Source organism: Sinohyriopsis cumingii, chromosome 6 (genome assembly GCF_028554795.1).
Source record: "Sinohyriopsis cumingii isolate HCF-2022 chromosome 6, ASM2855479v2, whole genome shotgun sequence".
NCBI classification, from domain to species: domain Eukaryota; kingdom Metazoa; phylum Mollusca; class Bivalvia; order Unionida; family Unionidae; genus Sinohyriopsis; species Sinohyriopsis cumingii.
The window spans coordinates 38,360,194-38,381,219 of NC_142966.1; the positions used below are offsets into that span (position 1 = coordinate 38,360,194).

Here is a 21,026-nt window from a genome sequence, read left to right on the forward strand (position 1 = left end):
TATATGGATGTGCTTTATGGTGAGAATAATGACTATACCCATGTTATATCAAGGAATGTGTTATATGGATGTGCTTTAGGGTGAGAATAATGACTATACCCATGTTGTATCAAGGAATGTGTTATAGTGAGGTGCTTTATAGTGAGGGACCATTGTACTTATTAAAATGTTTTAAAAATACATGATTCAAATGATGCAGAACAAGTTTAATTGCAAAACTGAACAACTAACGGAAAATAAGATACCCAATAATGTCAAAATTTATTAACCGAGTACAATAAAATCAAACCTCTGCTTCCACTTCATCATACAGAAACTGTTGTCGGAATTTGGTCAAGGCATAATGTCCAGAGTCATTGTACAGATCTAATGGATACAGAATGTACCTGAGAACAAGAAATAATATTTTCATCAATGGATAACAAGTTTTAGCCCTGGCAAATGAAAAGATGAATACATACATATACATACATACATACATACATACATACATACATACATACATACATACATACATACATACATACATACATACATACACACATTGATACATACATACCAAACTACCTACCTACATACACATATACAAACACATAAATACAGACATGTCAGTGATACATCAATATATATCAGATTAGAATTTGGTACCAAAGCAAGGTTTGTACTGCAGTATTTCTGAACATACTGTGATATTTAACACACTATACCACAATTATATTAGATACCAACAGTTTAATTTTCTTTTGTTTGGAATTTATGCTATAAGATTCCTGTTCTCAAATAGCTAGAAAAATCTCTAGCTCTGATTATAACAAAACAACACATATTATAATCATTATATGACTGGAAAAATAACTTAATTATCATGAGATAATAGAAAATAGAATGCCTGGGCACAAAAGAAAATCACACCCTATGCCACCCAAATAAATGTATGGTACATTACAGTAGGAGAATTTGCTATGTGTATGGTAATTATTGTACAAGTTGTCATCTAAAAACTGTGGTGAAAGTGGGATGATTATTAAAGTTTATACTACAGCTTACATCCTGTAAAAGACACTGTGATGACAGAAAACGTTTTGAAAAAATAGTAAGTGCTGACACTAAACCCTACATTTGCTAATAACACCATTGATACTAATAGTCAGGGAAACTGACTGGGATGCCAACACCCAGGAAAGATATTTATCAGAGCTAGACATTAAACATAAAACACAATGACTCAACAAACAAGAAAATATTTAGTGCACTAGAGAGAGTACATAAAATTCAAACAGGAAACAACTGAAAATCTTTGGATGATTCTTGGTCCTAAAAAAGAAACCTTGTACTTAACAAATGAACTTAAACTAGTAAATAACTAAAAAAGACATTTGTTTTAACTTTAATCCTAATGTTTTCCAAATGTTGGGGTCCAAAAAACTGGAGTGCGTTAATAGTGGGGTCATGTTATTGCAGGGTTTTACAGTATTTTACTTCTTTCATAGAACAACGCATTGGCATATATATATACGTTTATTCATGCTTAATGTATATCATGAATAGGGTATCAACACATATACTATCGAGCCATTATGGCACACAATTCATCCATAATGCATGTAATTCCATGAACAATTTCACACAGATTTAAAATATGCAATAATTTTGTCACAGATTGTTGTGTCTGAATTTAATGTCTAACATATAGCATGAACAGAGTATTAACATCTCTTACTTACCATCTGATATCGTACTGGCGTGGCATGCAGTTAATCCATAATACATGTAATTCCATTGCTAAAATTGTATACATATTTAAACTATTCAGTAATTTTGTCACAGATCATTATGTGTCTGAATTCAATGGAAAAAATTAACAGCAAATTTAGGTGTGTGTGTGTGTGTGTGATTTTGGATTTTTAACATATCTTTTTAAAAATATTCAGTCACATCGTTACGATGTCTGCAGTGTGGCATCATGTCCCACCTAGCCACATTATCCTGACACCAGGCCAAATAGTCCTAACACTAACCTCTTAATACTGAGCATCAAGTGAGCCAGCTATTAGTACCATCTCTGTAAGTCTTTGGTATGACTCGGCCGGGGACCAAACCCATGACCTCCCGCATATGAGGCGCACGCTAAAACCACTAGGCCACAGGAGCGGTGCAAAATTAGATTAAGAAAGACGAAGCACATGTACGGTTCATTATGTTCCAGTGTCTATGAATGGTGTCTGTACAAATTTCATACTGCTAAAATTTAATGTTGCTTTTTTGTGTACCTTTATCCATTGTAAATTCCCAATAATTAACACTTGTACGCCTATTCATTTGAATGACTACAGCAAGGATAATTATCACATAGGGTCATTTATATCATTTATATCATGATACATATCACAACTAAAGTGGCAATAAACACCCTAGTACATAGTATATATATATATATATATATATATATATATATATATATATATATATATATATATATATATATATATATATAATGGCAATAAACACCCTAGTACATACTGTATGTACACATATATATAATGGCAATACACACCCTAGTACATCCTGTATGTACATTTGTAAAATCGTGATACATGCCAAAAATACAAGCTGTACATAAACTGGACACATACACACACACACAAGCACACAGAGGGTCACAAGCAGAAGCACTAAGGTCAAGTGTTTTGTAAATTGCATTTCTAAAAAGAGTTCCTCAAAAATATTAAATACACACAACTGTCTTCGACTGATGCTTATATAGTCAGATTAAAAGACAGCAATTAAAAAAATTCAACAATTCCTAAACTATCACTAATTGGGAAGATTCTTCTTTCCACATTCAACTGTCAAAAAATGAATTGCTTCCCTTTACTTTTGTATCTTAAAAATAAAGTCAGTATTGTCATTAAGTGTCAGTGAGAGGACAGGAAAGAATTAGAAAATGTATCAGGTATATTTCAAACAGTGAAGCTGTTGTTCTAAACAAGTATTGGAAGAAATGCACACACCAAAAATAACTTTGAGATTTCACCATGAGAAGAAGATACTCACTCCATCATGGAAGGTTCTTTTTTCTCCAATATATGATCTGTTAGAATCCAAGGCATTGACATCTCTATGGGAAACTGAAGAAAAAAAAGAATCTCTAGAATGCAGTGTCATATGTGAATGGTGTTAAGCAAGAGTAATACAAATCCTATCAATATGTTACAATCTTTGGACTAAAATATTACCATTCCAAAGTTTTAGTTGATACGTATCATAGACTTTAACACAAATCCTAGCAAGTAATACATATGTCTCACTATTATAAATGTTTGATATAAGACATAATTGATGATTCCACTAATTTCTTTTAAGCCTCCGCTCACACATTCAGGAAATTATTTTCAAGTCAATGTTTCAAACAAGAAATGAATCTGTCAGACAAAAACAAAGATCACCTGAACATATTTCTTTCGACACAAGAGTTTTACATCTGTGAATTTTCAACGATACCAATTATGAAAACAAACCAAGCAGCTGATGTGGCTCACAGCTCAAAGAAACCCACCTAAACATTGTACATTATCACTGGAACATGTTAAGTAGATTACAGTGACAAGAAAAATAGATCACAGTGAACTACATATGTTGTGGTGGTGTAATACACGTTGGAATGTACAAACATATTAAATTTCATGACTATACAAGCATTAGTGTGCAAGAAGCTGACTTAAAAAGCATGGATGTCACTTAAGTGTGAAAAGTAGGTCACTGTGACCTAAATTAGTTTGCTTGTTTTGTACTCCTAAGACAGCATGAAAAAATCAACTTTCACAAAACTAGAGGCAATAATATGTGAGACAGTGACTTATATATAAAAGGTGTAGCTATGCTACTGGAGTATAGCATCAGCTCTTCTGTATTTAAGGCAGATAAGCTAATATAAATAGATTGGATGAAACCTAACAGTAACTAACACTAATGCCACTAAAATTTTAGTTAAATGCTTTCAAATATGTCCAATGAAGAAAAGAAAAAAATCAAGCTAAAAATTTACTGTACACATCTGCATTTTAGTTCCATCATGCATCAGGCATCTATCTTAAAGACTGACATCAGAAACAATATGAAATTATTTTAAGAATCAGGATACAAAATTTTGCATGGAAAATTATTTTTATATTTCTGTTCATATATGGTGAAAAATTTGTGCTAAAACTAGACAGTTATTTATGAAGATTAATGAAACGAGTCCATCAATGGGAATGATGTTCAACTGTCTGAAAGAATATAATAATTGCCAAGTGTTGAATCCTTCACTGATATTTAAGAGTGCTAAGAGTTTCAAATTGGATGCTGCAGCAGCCATACTGGATGTAAGATCAGCAGCACTTTCATTACAAAACTTCTGGTAAATATGCCATACTGATATAATCATCCAATTCAGGAGACCAGATATTCAATATGCTCATATGGCAGCCATATTGTAGGTCTGATTGGCACTATTTTCATTCAGAACCAACCAGATATTATAATTGCTCTGGTGAAACCCAATTTTGATATGACTTTTCATTTAAGGGTAGCAGCAACGACAAGGGTGCTGCCCTGTTGGCCACACTTAATGTCAGATGGGCACCATGTTTACTTGGAAACAAGTAGACATCTTAGTAAGTCTCCTGGTGAGAATGCCCATATTAATATGACTTTCCATTTAGGAGTTGCAATAAGATTTTCAAGATGGCCATTGTGATGATCATAATGGAAATTAGGACCAACTAGACATAAGAATGAAAGTACAATATCAACATGACCAGCCATTCCAAAGATTTTCAAGAGGGCCACTGTACTGGCAGTCCTTTAAGTTAGATCAGTACCACTTTCATAAGAGGTCTTTCAAAGAAAACCAACATCCTCATACGACCATTTATTCAGGAGTAACAATAAAAAAATTCAAGATGGCCACTGTTGTGGTCATGATGGATGCCAGATCAGCAGCATTTTCATTTAGAACCATCTAGACTTCATAAAACAAACATCAATCTGATATAACCATCCATTTAGGAGGAGAAGCAATAAGGTTTTTAATCTGGATTCAAGTGACATCACTTTCATTTAGGCCCTGCTAAGCCATGTGATTAATGTGTGTGTAAAGTTCATGCCAATCCTCCAAGTAGTTTAGGAGAAGTAGCAATAATTTGTTATGGGTGTGCTTATGGATGGCAGGAAGACAGACAGACAGTGGACAATCTCATAAGCTCTTCTGGTCTATGCGAGTCAGTCATTAGAGCCAAAATGACGAATACTGTCTTACCTGGATTCTTCTTCCCATCGTCATTTCAAGAAAAAACTCTCTGTACCAAAGCTGTGACAGATCACAACAGTTGAAAAGAGATTCTGAGGAGAAGAAACAGGATTTTAAAAACTCCATATGCAAGTCTGTCTAACTCAAATGTAAGTCTGTCTAACTCAATGCAAGTCTGTCTAACTGGATGCAAGTCTGTCTAACTCAACGCAAGTCCGTCTAACTCAATTTTAACTAGATCAGGAAGCATATCTGTACATAAAAGTAAGACATTATTAGATATATAATATTGCTACGATTGAGGAATTAATAAGATATTAGCCAGTCGATTATTACTGACAAGCTTTCATATAATAAAAGAAAGCAGGATGCAGGGTGGATTAAATAGGAGAGTCAAAGCATATTTCAGTTTTAAATGTTTCGGTTAAACAATGACCTAATCATGTTACATGTCAACATATATAAACTGTAATTAAATTTACTGCCAAACACAAGGTCTCACCTGCCAACAAGTCTATGACAATGATGCAATCTAATAATACTGAGTACAAAGTCTCACCTCGAAAGAAGCCTATTATATTACCACAAAATGATAATGCATGTAAGGTAGAAATTCCAGCATTACTTGGTGCTAACCTTAGACCACAGTAATGATGAACCAAAGCTTCAGTTGAAAACAGGAATTATGTTTAATTGATTTTACTTTTGTATACCCATTTAAATAAATCTGAACTCTGATGCCACAGCTTCTATTGCAAAAGTGATGTCTATATTTCACAACAACCCTGAAACAGGTAGCCAGTGAAACCAAAAAAGGAATACTGAATGAACACTAATTGGAATGTAAACTAGAATATAGAGTGACAAAAATGAGATTATATATAACGCATTCTGACAAAAAAGTAGTGCTAATGTAAACCACAGAATGATTAATGATTAATAAATGAAAATGGAACAAAATGCTAATGCATTGAAAAAATGGATTTGAAAAAAAATAGATTATTTTCATGCTGCCACTAAATTTCCACAATCAAGACCTCTTTTGCATGTTAATTCTGGATCAGACTCTTTACACTGACAGACAACTTTGAACCCTTTACAAGCCATGGCATTGCTCTTATTGAAGCAGGCATAAAATAAAAAAACTGCAACTGATGTGATGACATCACCATCAACAGTTGTATCTGTACAATCTTTACTGGATCGAAATGAATCAGAAATAATATTGGCTGACATATACTCCACAATTATAATTTTACATTTATCGCAGTTACAGTCATATTTTATCATAAATTCAATGCTGCCTTTATCATTTTATGCATTTACTATTTCTTTAAAGCACTGCTATAGTTCTTTCCCATTAACACTCCAAATAACTGAAAACTCAATTCTAGTAAAGTCATTTCCAAATTGTTCCCAATGAGCAAAATAAAGGAAATGATGGGTGGAACTAAGAAGATCACGATGTTGAGACATCAAACATAAAAAGTAAGGATATGATAGATGAAATGTGAATGTATATCGAATGTAAATGAAATGCAAACAAAATGCATATTTAAATCTAATGTGCCAGGGTTTGTACTTGCTAAAAGAAAGGCTCAATAAAAATTACCACGAAAATCAAGGACTTTTGTGTAAAGCCCAAACTGAAATTAAATATTTCCATGAAAGCCTTAACAAAACTGCTGAGGATAAAAATAATGATACCAGAAAAATGACTGCATTGACTAGCTTTACCACTAAAATGGAGTCAACAGCATTCTGTGTGACAGCCCTTTTAAGCAACAAAGATCATTTTACCATTAAAATTTAGAAGGTAGTCCCAGAAGAAAGAGTTCTTGTGGAAGTTGTCCATTGTGATGAAGTGCTGATAATCAATGTCTTTCCTCAGTGTCTTCTTTCCTCCACTCTTGTCTGAGATTAGAGATTCCAGCATGGTTCTCACCATGTATAACTGTAAAAATTGTAAATTCAGCAATTAGCAATGTGTGCACTGCAAAGGGCTGTGTAAAAATTGTAACTTCAGCAATTAGCAATGTGTGCACTGCAAAGGGCTGTGTTCACTATAATATAAGACAGTACCTTAAGCAGAGGAGCTTGTACTGGGAAACCAAAGTTGAAAGTTGGGGCATTCTTTTAAATGACGACATGGAATGTTTAGAATCCAATCCTTCATGGCATAACGCTACTAATTAACTTCCTTATATACTTCCTTTATTTTCTACATGCCTGAGAATACATTAGCTATTAGTTCTGATGCACCAAGACCCTTTTACTTATGTTGAATACTAACCTGGGCACCACGTTCAAAAACATTCAGCAGAGATTGTGCTGCATTTTCTGGAAATGATTACATCTGAAGGAAGTGACTGGAATTTTTTCCAACTGACCTTTCTATAGCATGCCAAATCACATGCTTGCTTTGTCATCCTACTTAAAAACCATGAGCTTCAACTCATTGAGCATTCAATTTTCTGTTTTAGCTTTTAACATTGCTTTGTACTGAATACAAGTAGGATTCTTCACAAATCTCTAGTATAAATCAAAGAAAAAATATTAATGATTTATTAGGAAATACAGTAGGGTGCAATAACAGCTAACAGCTTCAGTTAGTTTAGTGATCCCTTCATTCACCAATACTAGCAGTATACCATCTAGATATAAAGTTGACTGACAAGGGTGATAACTCTGTGCAAAGTATAGTCGATGAATGAAACCAATAAAAGACACATCAAGGTATAGGAAACAATGTTCACCTCAAACTGCAGCAGAAAATGTTGAATGTTTTGTTTTTGTAAACCATGCTGATTACATCCCATGAAAAGATATGAGGCTGACCGAAGTTCATCAAAATATGCTGAATGGCTTTTGAACTACGATAACCGAAACCAACATTTCAAGTTTTCATAAGAAGGCAAGACTTTTCATGACAAAGGATATAACTCTGTCCTGGCTGGAGTTAAAGAGACAAAAGCCAAAAAAGGCAATGATGATACCTAACAGAATCAGAATATGTTGAATGGTCCTTGAGCTATCTATGTTGGTTACAGGCAAACAACTCATAAAAATAGGAAGCTAACTGTCAAGGGCCATAACTCTATCCAGAGTCACACTGAGGACTATGAGACAATGTTCACACCAAATAAGATCAGCATACACTGAATGGGTCTTGAACTAAGCCAGTTACAAGCAATGTCCCTTGTGATGATATTTAGTTAACTAGCAGGGGACATAACTCTATCGAAATTATTGTTGACAAGATAAAAACCCTTAAAAGTCACATCTAGGTCTAAGAGACAATGCATACACTGTACAATATGCTAAATCATTTTTGAGCTATGCTGATTACAAAGATCTTCTGCAATGGAGATTAAAAAGTAATGGAAAATGAGCAATAAGTTAAAATTCCATCTAAATTGGACCTGAAATGATGAAATGTTTAAAAGACACAGTAATTGTGTAGTATGCAAGTTACCAAAAATGGCATCCAATTATGTGAAAGGGCTTTGGTGGTAAACCAAAATGCATGCAGATGGTCAGACGAACTTATAAACAGATGGAAAATGTGATTACTACTGGATTCTGCATCTCAATACTGGACCATAAAAATTTTTTTCAAATAATAATAATAATAATTATAACAACAACAACTCACACCTGTTAACAAAGACCTAGCAATAAATGAATCCAATATAATATAACATGATAACAGAACCAATGATCTTTAACACTTAAAAAATGCACTGTTATTAAAACAGAAACAATGTTATTTAAAATCCCAAACTCTGACTCAACATTCATATATGCCACTAACTTTAAAATGATATCCCATCCTAATAATTGTATACTCTGTAATGATGAGAGTACGTTACCTATGAAAATTTCATCTTTAACCATTCCCCCATTAATCCAAGAGTTGAATGAGCAATTAGGAGTCCAGCAAACAATTCCCCAATTATTTCACAAGTCCAGCAAGCTATTTCCCAATTAATCCTGGAGTCCAGAATACTCTTCTGACTGTTTAATATATGAATAAAATATTAAAGTCTAAGACATAAGGAGTTACAAGTTACCTATCTAGTAGATGGTCCCATATTTCCAAGGGGCACCTTGATAAAGTCTAAGACATAAGGAGTTACAAGTTACCTATCTAGTGGATGGTCCCACATTTCCATGGGGCACCTTGATAAAGTCTAAGACATAATGAGTTACAAGTTACCCATCTAGTGGATGGTCCCACATTTCCATGGGGCACCTTGATAAAGTCTAAGACATAATGACTTACGAGTTACCTGTGTAGAGGATAGTCCCACATTTCCAAGGGGAACCTTGACAGAGTCTAAGACAATAAGGAGTTACAAGTTACCCATGTAGTGGATGGTCCCACATTTCCAAGGGGCACCTTGATAAAATCTAAGATACAATGAGGTACAAGATACCTGTGTAGTGGATGGTCCCACATTTCTGCGGGGCACCTTAATAAAGAATCCATCTTCTGGATCCTTTTTCCCCCTCATGGCAGGGTCTTCATGAGGCTCAACCCCTCTCAGCCAGTCCACACAGCAATCACGTACTGATGCAAGGATGCTTTGGGAAAAAAAATTATAAAAAAAAAAGTTGAATTACCATGTTAACTTAACACCCATTATAATACTAATGTAGATAATGATACACTAAGAGTGATGCTATGTGAAATACAGAGTTTGATTATAAACCCATTTAATATTGTATGTCATTCAAGTCAGTTATTGAATGCATGTTTCTGTACAACATGCCTACAATTTCCATATCATACAACCAGCCGGGTTACAACTTGAAATATTCAGTACTAGTCTACTTAAAATATGGGGAATTATTTATTAATATGAATTTTAAAGTAATGAAATTTCATACATATATATGGAGTTTTTAATAAAACAAATGCTGCAATAAATTTTCTTTGATTCACGGTGTCAATTATTTGTCATCATCACCACATATAATGGCTAATGGGACCATGGGTGGGGTAAGTACCAAAAATTTCTTCAATATGTTTTGTGGGCATTTTACAGTCCTTACCACTGAGAAATAGAAGTAAGTTGCAGTTGACAGAAATATTTTGGACAGTGTTTGACAATGAGTTCTCAAATGAAGAAGATTTTCTTCCCCAGACAAGGATCTGAGATCAAATATGAGAAGCTTTAAAAATCTTAACTCAATAAGAAAGATTACATAGACCTCGCCACCAACTTTGAAGCCATGGTTAGAAATGCTCCCTCATTAAGAAGAAAGAGAAATTGTCAACATTACCCTGGTTGAATTTATATCAGTGCCTACCTGGTCACAGCCGGACTGTGTACACACCATTAACTACATACTCTTACTAGTAACCACAGTGCTGAAGCAAGATATTGTAGAAACAATAACTATGGCAACAGCATTTTATCTGAATTTTCTACCAGCCACAAAGTTATGAAATCTCAGCACAAAGAATTAAAAATAAAAAGCATTAGGAAATTGCCCAAACAATGATGAACCTGCAATTCAAAATAAAGAGAAAATTGTATGGAATACGGGTCAACCTGGCATCAACTCTGAAGCTTTGCTTAATAGTCTGGTACCACAGCTCCATACTGTTTGGTTTCAGAGCCAGTGATGATGGATGACTGAGGTGGGGTGACATTACATGAAGTGCAGATATGTTGGCTGTTACATCTGCACCATTTTCATTCAGAATAAAAAAAATATTGTGATAACCCTACATCAACGCCATCAAAAATACAGGAGTGTAGCAATAAGAAGATCTGAAGATGGCCACTAATTAATATAATGCAAGAAAGACATTTTGCTAAATGTTGTCATTTACAAGTAGCTGTTGAGATTTTTCAAATTTTGGGAAGTCACATTGGCTTCATTTTCATTTTAGGACCAACTATATATAGTGAAATGGTTTAATGAAAATCCATGTCCATACGACCTGCAAGAGTGACTTTCAAAGTGGCCACCAACGACAAGAATCACTTTTATTCAGGACCAGCAAGACATAATAAGAAGTCTTTTATTGAAAACCCCATGTCAATATGACCATCTGTTCTGGAGGTTTAGCTGTAAGATTTTCAAGATTTTTTATCATGACAGTGGTCATCCTGGATGTCCAAGGAGAACGAGTTTTATATATGACAAAATAGGCACCATAAGAACTCTTTCAAGAAAAACCCAACTTGATTCAAGTTTAAGAAACAATGAAACAATTGATTTAACTAACAAGACTTGTAGAAAATGACACAGTGTAAATAAAGTTGATACTTTTGCAGCTGAAGAAGGCAGAGGGGTGCAGTGGAAGTGGCAGAAGGGCACACAGTGGCAGCAAAGGTGTGTGCCTTTTAGGGCAGAGCAGGGTGCCCTTCTATTTCTTTCAAGTTGCAATGCTGATCTACTAGTGTTTACCATAACAACCCATTATGCTTTGTGCCTAATAATTAATTGATTAAATGCAAATTGTGTATTTCAGCCAGTTTTTCAATCAGAAATTTAGTCTTTTTGTCAGTAATTCAACCCTGAAAATAGATTACATTAGTGGTCATCAGTGATTTGAGTTCTTGGCAGACTACTACAAACCTTGAAGGTTAAAATGGCAAATAACTAACATCTTAAATATGTTATCATCTTTAGTGGCTCTGGACACTGCTAGAGTGAATGTAGACTTGGAGAGGTGTGCACTAAATACAAGAGTACCTAGAAGGGACTGATTCTCTTCTGTCTGAAATGGTTTCCATGAATCCAAGATTTCTTTAACTGATCAATGCTGAAACCTCCTCTGATATTATTCAGCAATAACAAGATTTTTCAATTGGCCATTGTGGCAATCATATTTGTTGTAAACAGCACAATTTTCAGTCATGATCGACTAGATATCATTAGAAGCAGCAATAGCAAGATTTTCAAGATGGGATGTTTGAGAGGCCTCATTTTCATTTAGCACCAACCAGACATCATGATAAATGCATTGAGTGTTTGTGTGTGATTTGGATTTTTAACATAGCTTTTTTTTAAAATTCAGTCATATCACTACGATGTCTGCAGTGTGGCAGTGGCAGTTTCTAGTGATGTCTAGCACTGAGGTATCATGTTGCAGACACGTAGCACGATGTCCCACCCAGTCACATTATCTTGACACCATGCTGACCAGTCCTAAAACTAACCTCTTAATGCTGAGCACCAAGCAAGGCAGCTGTCAGTACCATTTTTTAAAGTCTTTGGTATGACTAGGCTGGGGTTTGAACCTGTGACCTTCCGCATTCAAGGGAAATGATTTGGTGAACACCACCACCAACCAGGCATCATAAGAGATGTTCTGATTAACACCCCTGGACATCACTGCCATCCAATCAGGAGAAGAAGATATGGCTGAATGTTAGATCAGCACCATTTTCATTTAGGACCAACCAGCCATCTCAAGAATTCTTTTGATGAAAACCCTGACCAACCAGCCATCTCAAGAATTCTTTTGATGAAAACCCTGACCAACTAGCCATCTCAAGAATTCTTTTGATGAAAACCCTGACCAACAAGCCATCTAAAGAATTCTTTTGATGAAAACCCTGACCAACTAGCCATCTAAAGAATTATTTTGGTGAAAACCCCATATAAAAATCACTGTTTAGTTGGAGCAGCTTAAACAAGATTATATGTGGCCATTATTTCATTACAGATCAGCACCATTTTCATTTGGACATCATAAGAAGCTTTCTTATGAAAACCCTCTGTGAATGTCTTTCTACCTAAGTAACAATGACAAGAATTTCAAGATGGCAACAATAACAGCCAAACTAGAGGTCAAATACAAAACATTTTCATTTATGACCAACTAAAATTATCTGGACATCATAAGAAGTCTTCTAGTGAAAACCCTATGTTGATATGACTTTATATTCAGTAGCAGTGATACCATGATTTTCAAGAATGTCACGGGTAAGAAAGTTGTCTGGCTGGCAGATCAGTACCATTTTCACCTGGATCCAATGAGACAGTGAGAGGTCTTTTAGTGAAAACCACATGATGATATTACCATCCATTGTGTACAAGTAGCAATAACAAGATTTTCAAGATGGCCATAGTGGTGAACATATTGGATGCCTGAAAAGCAGTTTTATTTAGGTCCAACTAGACCTTGGGATTAATGTAAAGTTTCATGGCAATCCTCCAAACAGTTTAAGATGAGTATCTTTAATAAAACTTGTACTAATGATGTACAGACAATGATGTACTAATGACGAACAGACAATGATGTAATGATGTACTATTGATGTACAGACAAAAGATAAAAAGCGCTCCTCTGGTCTAAAAGCAATAGAGCTGTGTTGATTGTTTTAACTGGGTCTGGTAGTCATCTGGGCTGCTGCCACTGAACCTAACAGATTAAGGTTTGCCTCTCTGAAGCTAAATCTCTGAGATAAAACTCAAGAAGGTTGACAGCATGCCAGCCAACAGCTTCTACTATAGGAACTTTATGTTTGAACATGAGGTTCACAGAGATCGCTCTGATCTCATGAGTGTTAATTGTGAGACCTCAGAGTATGCTGTGCATAAACCCATTTTAGTGATAAAGCAAGGGCTTAAAGGGTGATATTCCGTTTCATGGCTTTCACCAGAAGAAAATGTTTGCACATCTGCATTTCAAGTAGTGCTTGCATGCACAGACATGATCTTGACATCTCTAAGGAAGAAAGTGAGTGAATAATGTTAAAAATTTGATTGGTTTGATTCTTTGTGGCACAGCAATATAAGTAGGTTATTTAGTACTAAGGCAGTTGGAGTAAATTGTCTTGTCCAAGGACACACCAAAGTAGCTGACTCAGGCTTGGCTGATGGTAGGGTTCAAACAAGCACCATTTTGGTTGTGAGTCCCACATTCTAACCATTGAGCCAAAACGGCTCTCTCACTCCTTTATTACCAACAGATGGTAACTGATTTTAGGCTACAAAGCCTGGTTGTGTCAAGAGGACCGCCAAACCATCTGATCTGAACTGAAGACAGTTTGGGTCAATGGAAAGAGTATGTAGCTCACTCACCCTGCATGGTAAAGCTAAATCTATCAGGAAACATGTTTTGTATAATAGTAACTTTAGTGAAGTGTGGGTTAAAGGCTCTAATTTATTTAATTGAGCCAAGTTTGGAAACTGAGTGAAGGGTTTTGGTCAACTGAGATCAAAACTGGCTAAATGCCCACAAACCCTCCCAACTGATTGATGGAGTATCCATGGCCCAAGCTTCTGGGTCTGGAACTGGAGAAAAAAAGTTGGGCATCTAGTGTTTCCATCTGGTTGCATAAAGATTGATCATCATGTCCCAAAAGTGTGCAGATCCGAATAAAGATCGATTAATGAAGAAATGAAGAAACCAATCCATGTGAATGACTTGACCTTTCCTGGATAGAGTGTCAAACAAAAGTTCATCGCTTGTAAATTCAACTCACTTGGAGAGTTCCTTCCCTTTTGGTGCCTTCTGGGCTACCGCATTGACCTTTGCATTTCATGCATTTAGTTCATGTTTCTATTGAAACCACAAAGGAAGAGAAAACAAAGCATAAATTAGCAATTCAGCATGTTACAAGCTTGCTAATACTGTAGCCCAGACTTCCCCTGTTCATCTATTACACATGCTGCATCTCATAGACAATTAGTACATAAATACATGAGTTACGGCTGACTTTCTTTGTTTTCAACTTCTTGTATTTCATGCATTTTTAGCTGACATTTCTAATGAAATGACACAAGATAAGAAAACAAAGTATAAATTACTAATTCAGCATTTTACTAATTTGCTTATACCACCCCCGTTACTAACAGAGTACACAAAAATAGTCACTGTCACATTTTAGATGCCTTCTAGCTATGCTTTGCAAGAATTTAGTTGATGTTCTACTGAAATGATACAAGAAAAAAGAAAGCAAAGCATAAATTAGCAATTCATCTAACTAGCTAATACCATCTCCATTACATATGGAGTAAGCAAAGATAATTCTAAATGACAACATGAGGTCAACGATAGCATGGTGTAACATGATCTTAAATAGATGATAAAGGTGACAAAGTCACTCAAACTGTAAAAATCATGTACACAACCTGTAGAAGAATTATTTTCCAACACAATAAATTCAATATGAAAGTTGGATGGTCCTATTTTAACACTAAAATGGCTTGGATTGTTGGAGGTAAAACTTATGATGTTATCAGCACAGCAGTGAAGCTAAAAACTGGCAAAGCTGGTGGTGGCAAGAGTAAGTAATGAGCAAGAGTTATTGTCCTTTGTCTATATGAGATAGAAAAAGATGATTTTCATCTTTTAGCAGGGCTGGATTTGCAAGATAGCTGGCTAATATTCCAACTGCAATGTGACTGGGGAACATAACTGAGGGAGAACTCAGAAATCTTGCACATTTTAAAGTCATTAATATGGAAAGTTCACAATTGAATAAACATTTATTCCTATTTCAAAATTTATTGGTCAGAAAGGGCCTTCAGTGTAGGCTAGGATGTTTATAGCATGGACAAATCTGAGTGGTCACGTGCTAATTATCCTAAGCCCTAAATTGATGGAATATGAATGATGTTGAGTTTCCTCTGTTGAAAGGATGTGGTATTAACAGAGAAGTAAATCATCATCAATTGACGATTCTAGCATGAACACTGCATAACAAATACAGATTAAAAACAAAATTTAATCTAAGTTAGTGATGCATGCAATATGGGCCATAATGACCAACTTCAGCAATGGGGACATATGCTCATCAACATGCATCCCCTATGTAAGTTTCATGATCTAGAAAGGATAAAATGTACATGAAATGGAAAAATCTACGGCCATGAGCTAAATGGAAAAACTCACCTAGGCCAGCAAAATGTGAAATTTAGGTCACAGTATCATTATCAATATGGATGTGGTGCTAAAAGATGTTTACAATCATCCAGTCTATTGATTTTGCTACAACAGAAATTCTAACCAAAATGGTGTGAAATATGGGTCACAGTGACTAAATTTTGTGATTGGAATGCATTATTCATTAAGATGCATCCTCTCTCTAAGTATGATTTTAAAAGTAGTATATAGGGTGAAAAAAACTTTAAAAGAATGTACAACTAGTTGACATATAAGTGCAAAGTTAACCCCATTAGTCCCATGCCCTGGGGATAAGTACTAACAAACTGGTTCCAAAACTGTTGCCTGAGGTGTAGAAAGGAAGATTTTTTTAACATGCAATGAAATTATACGTATTTCTGCAGATATTATCAGTGACATCAATGCCATTGATTTAGTGCAAACTAGCTCACACAAAGACGAAACCAAAAACCAGAAAAAGATAAAATATAGGTCATGATGACACTTGTTATATGGCTGAGGTACTACGTGAGATGCATATCATTATCAATTTCATAATTCCTGTATGAACAGTGTGTGGGTGTGGTACTATAAGGGATGTAAACAATCATCAGGTTTAATGATTCCAACATGAAGTTAAAATAAAGAACTGAACCAAAGTCAATGAAGTGTGAATTATCAATCACAGTGACCTACTTTTATGTTGCAGGTGTAGTACTCTTCAAGATGCATCCCTTCACCAAGTTTCATAATTGCAAGTTTAACTGCAAGGAACAGGGTGCAAAAATACGGAGCTAAAATCATAAAGCTTAACAAGAATGAACAACTAATGTGCATATATGTACAAAATTTGCTCTTAGCCCCTGCCCATGGGGAATGTACTGTGAAGTCTAATCCAAATTGCTGCCTAGAAAGAAGGAATGATTGAGATGGAATAACATATCTATATTGGCAGATCCTGATGCCAATACTGATGCACGGGATGAAAGCAAATGATGTAAAACTTTCTTACTGTAAAGATTATATTTTTATGAGTATACAATTTTGAAAAACTGCGTGTTTAATTGCTCATGATTTTGCAATTTTCTAATTACTGTGAATTCATCTATTCTTCATGAGAGGATGGTATCAATTCTCATGGTTTGGAAGGAAATGACATTTTCCTAAGAACTTAAATCAATGGAATCCCCATAAGGGCTGTTCCATTTAAACATACGTGGAAACCAGGGAAGGCAGTTTTTAAAAAATATATGCCAGGGTACTTTGATTTCATAGAGTTTATATTAAAATGATAAGAAACTTTAAAAAAAACTGCATCAATGGGTGACTATCCAACATCAAAAGTGCCTTCCCTGGGTCCCATGTATGTTTTACTGAATAGCCCTAAACATCATTATTATATTTAGCTTTTAAATCCAAAGCAAGCATGGAATTCATAAAAAAATTGGTATCCAACCAAAAGTTTCTCGTATATGGTTTCATCCCCTGCAAGTGAATTATACTGTAAGCAAGTAATAATACTCACACTTTGATGACATCATTTTTCCGTTTGATGGCTTTTCTGAGTGGATCTCGGACAATTAACTGGACAAAGTCCTGAAGCTCTGCATATATGTGGCGCCGTATGGCATCCATGAAAACTGACTCCATCCGGGCCATAAGTACCTGAAGACCTTTCACCATGGCAATGACCTCTACAAGCGCAAACTTCTCATCACTGTTGTAATTGTACCTTGTAGACTACATTTTTTTCAAAAGGAAAAAAGAATTATTGACGAAGCATAAATATACGTAAGCAAGGTCAAGGAAACAAGATGTTATTGATGAAACATAAATGTATGTAAGCAAGGTAAAGGAAACAATGTGTTATTGATGAAGTATAAATATATGCAAGCAAGGTCAAGGAAGCAAGGTGTTATTGATGAAGCATAAATATAAGCAAGCAACGTCAAGAAAAAAGGTGTTATTGATGAAACATAAATATATGTAAGCAAGGTAATGGAAATAAGATGTTATTGACGAAACATAAATGTATGTAAGCAAGGTAAAGGAAACAAGATGTTATTGATGAAACATAAATGTATGTAAGCAAGGTAAAGGAAACAATATGTTATTGATGAAGTATAAATATATGCAAGCAAGGTCAAGGAAGCAAGGTGTTGTTGATGAAGCATAAATATATGTAAGCAAGGTAAAGGAAACAAGGTGTTATTGATAAAGTATACATATATACAAGCAAGGTCAAGGAAGCAAGGTGTTATTGATGAAGCATAAATATATGTAAGCAAGGTAAATGAAACATGGTGTTATCGATGAAGCATAAATTTATGTGAGCAAGGTAAAGGAAACAAGGTATTATTCATGACTGTAAGCAAGGAAAAGGAAACAAGGTGTTATTGATGAGGCATAAATATACCTAAGCAAAGAAAAGGAAACAAGGTGTTATTAATGAATGAAAGCAAGGTAAAGGAAACAAGGTGTTCACATTATTGATGAAGCATAAACATCTTTTTGATTTTATAGAGAAACTACAAAATTGTTTAATAATCATAACTGCAATCTGCAATTTTGTATTTTTCTCAGATCATAATTTTAAAAAGACAACAATTTGCATCTTTAACTTTTAAACTACTTTGCTGTTCAACTACTTAAGGTTAACAAGACATTAATATCAGTACTCTAAATCTGTCATTTTTCATTTTGGAAACGCCGAAAAACGTCCAGATATGACTAACACATTTTGTAATTAAAATCAGGACAAGCTATTCAGCTGAAATAGTGAAACAATTCCAACTGAAATATAGTTTTCATTCATACATTGGTCATTAGAAGATAATACAGTTTTCATTCATACATTGGTCATTAGAAGACAATATGGTGATCATTCACACATTGGTCTTTAGAAGACTAGTTTTCATTCATACATTGGTCATTAGAAGACAATACAGTTTTCATTCATACTTTGGTCATTAGAAAACGTATAGTTTTCATTCACACATTGGTCATTAGAAGACTAGTTTTCATTCATACATTGGTCATTAGAAGACAATACAAACAAATCTGTGTTGAGTAATAACCTTGAGAAAAAGGACAAACACTGGTGACCTCTGACTAAAGGTTCAACTTTCATGCTTGGTTTTTAAACAAAGATCCTGCAATAAACACAACTCCCACTATGATTATTATTGTTGTTGTTGGTACTGTTGCTGTTTCTTTTGGGGTTGCCACCATTATTTAAATCCACCATATTCAACATTAAAATAAATCTTCAACTGATATTTTAAAATGTTTATCAGAGCTTTTTAAAATACCTTGAAGTTGTTCAGGCAATTGGCACTATTCAAAGAATTTACCTATTAACTTCTCGTTCAGAAATTCTTGATATGTTTATCAGAGCTTTTTAAAATACCTTTCATGGTGAAGTTGTTCAGGCAATTGGCACTATTCAAAGAATTTACCCATTAATTTCTCATTCAGAAATTCTTGAGGAAAAGGACTTCAATCCAAAATAATTTAAAGTTTTTTCTGTGTTTATTTAACGTTGAACATTTTTGCTTAAATATATTTTAAAAGATACAAGTTCAGCTGCTTGTACATTGCAGATGGAGTCAGCTGTCTCAGAAATAAGAGAATTAGACCCAATATACAAAGTGTCAGCCAAATGACTGACAGGACACCCTATTTCAAAATTTCTGATGCCTTTTAAGTTGTATAAACAGGAAACACCAATACTTGCACGCATGTGTGTGTGTGTGTGTGTGTGTGTGTGTGTGTGTGTGTGTGTGATACTTAAGACCAAGCCTATGCATCAATGGTGGTCATGCCTCCTTATACCCCATGACAAAGGGAAAGGATGATACATCAACACAGACAATTTTGTCCTTGATAAATGGGATTATTTGTTCCACATATTGGAAATAACCCTCACACCTAAATAATTGTTCTTCGCATCTCAGCTCACAATGTAAGGAGAGTTGCCACAAACATTGCATATGATTGAAACTGTTTTGCCATTATCCATGCTGTTCATATGGATTTACGATACACATTGTTCATATGGATTTATGATACTGTTCATATGTATTTATGATACTGTTCATATAGATTTATGATACACTGTTCATATGGATTTATGATACACACTGTTCATATGGATTTATGATACACTGTTCATATGGATTTATGATACACTGTTCATATGGATTTATGATACACTGTTCATATGGATTTATGATACACTGTTCATATGGAGTTGTGGTACACACTGTTACGACAGATTTATGGTACACACTGTTCATATAGATTTATGGTACACACTGTTCTTATAGATTTATGATACACTTCATATGAGTTTATGATACAAACTATTCATATGGATTTATGATACACACTGTTCATGTGGATTTATGATACACACTGTTCATGTGGATTTATGATACACACTGTTCTTATAGATTTATGATACACTTCACATGAGTTTATGATACAAACTATTCATATGGAGTTATGGTACACACTGTTCATATAGATTTATGATACACACTGTTCATGTGGATTTATGATACACACTGTTCTTACAGATTTATGATACACTGTTCATATGAGTTTATGATACACACTGTTAATATGGAGTTATGGTAGACACTGTTTATATGTAGTTATGGTATACACTGTTCATATAGATTTATGATACACACTGTTCATATGGATTTATGATACACACTGTTCATGTGGATTTATGATACACACCGTTCATATGGATTTATGATACATTTTCCATAATATTACTATGTTATAGTGGGGTTTTTGTTTTTGCATTTTTATTACTTACAATAATTACAATGCACCTATCTGACAGGAATAAGCAGTGCTTGAAAG

At 34.6% G+C, this 21,026-nt stretch overlaps 1 protein-coding gene across 1 annotated transcript in view; it reads right to left on the reverse strand.

Moving 5' to 3' along the window:
• LOC149796740 (cytoplasmic FMR1-interacting protein 1 homolog) overlaps positions 1-21,026 on the reverse strand; it is a 123,931-nt gene that overhangs the window by 61,299 nt on the left and 41,606 nt on the right. The window contains exons 11-16 of the mRNA XM_089961388.1: positions 17,674-17,888; positions 9,730-9,877; positions 7,091-7,244; positions 5,300-5,382; positions 3,055-3,128; positions 290-386 (exon numbers count right to left, since the gene is read on the reverse strand). Coding sequence (XP_089817514.1) covers positions 290-386; positions 3,055-3,128; positions 5,300-5,382; positions 7,091-7,244; positions 9,730-9,877; positions 17,674-17,888 — 771 coding nt within the window. The remainder of the gene's footprint in view (positions 1-289; positions 387-3,054; positions 3,129-5,299; positions 5,383-7,090; positions 7,245-9,729; positions 9,878-17,673; positions 17,889-21,026) is intronic.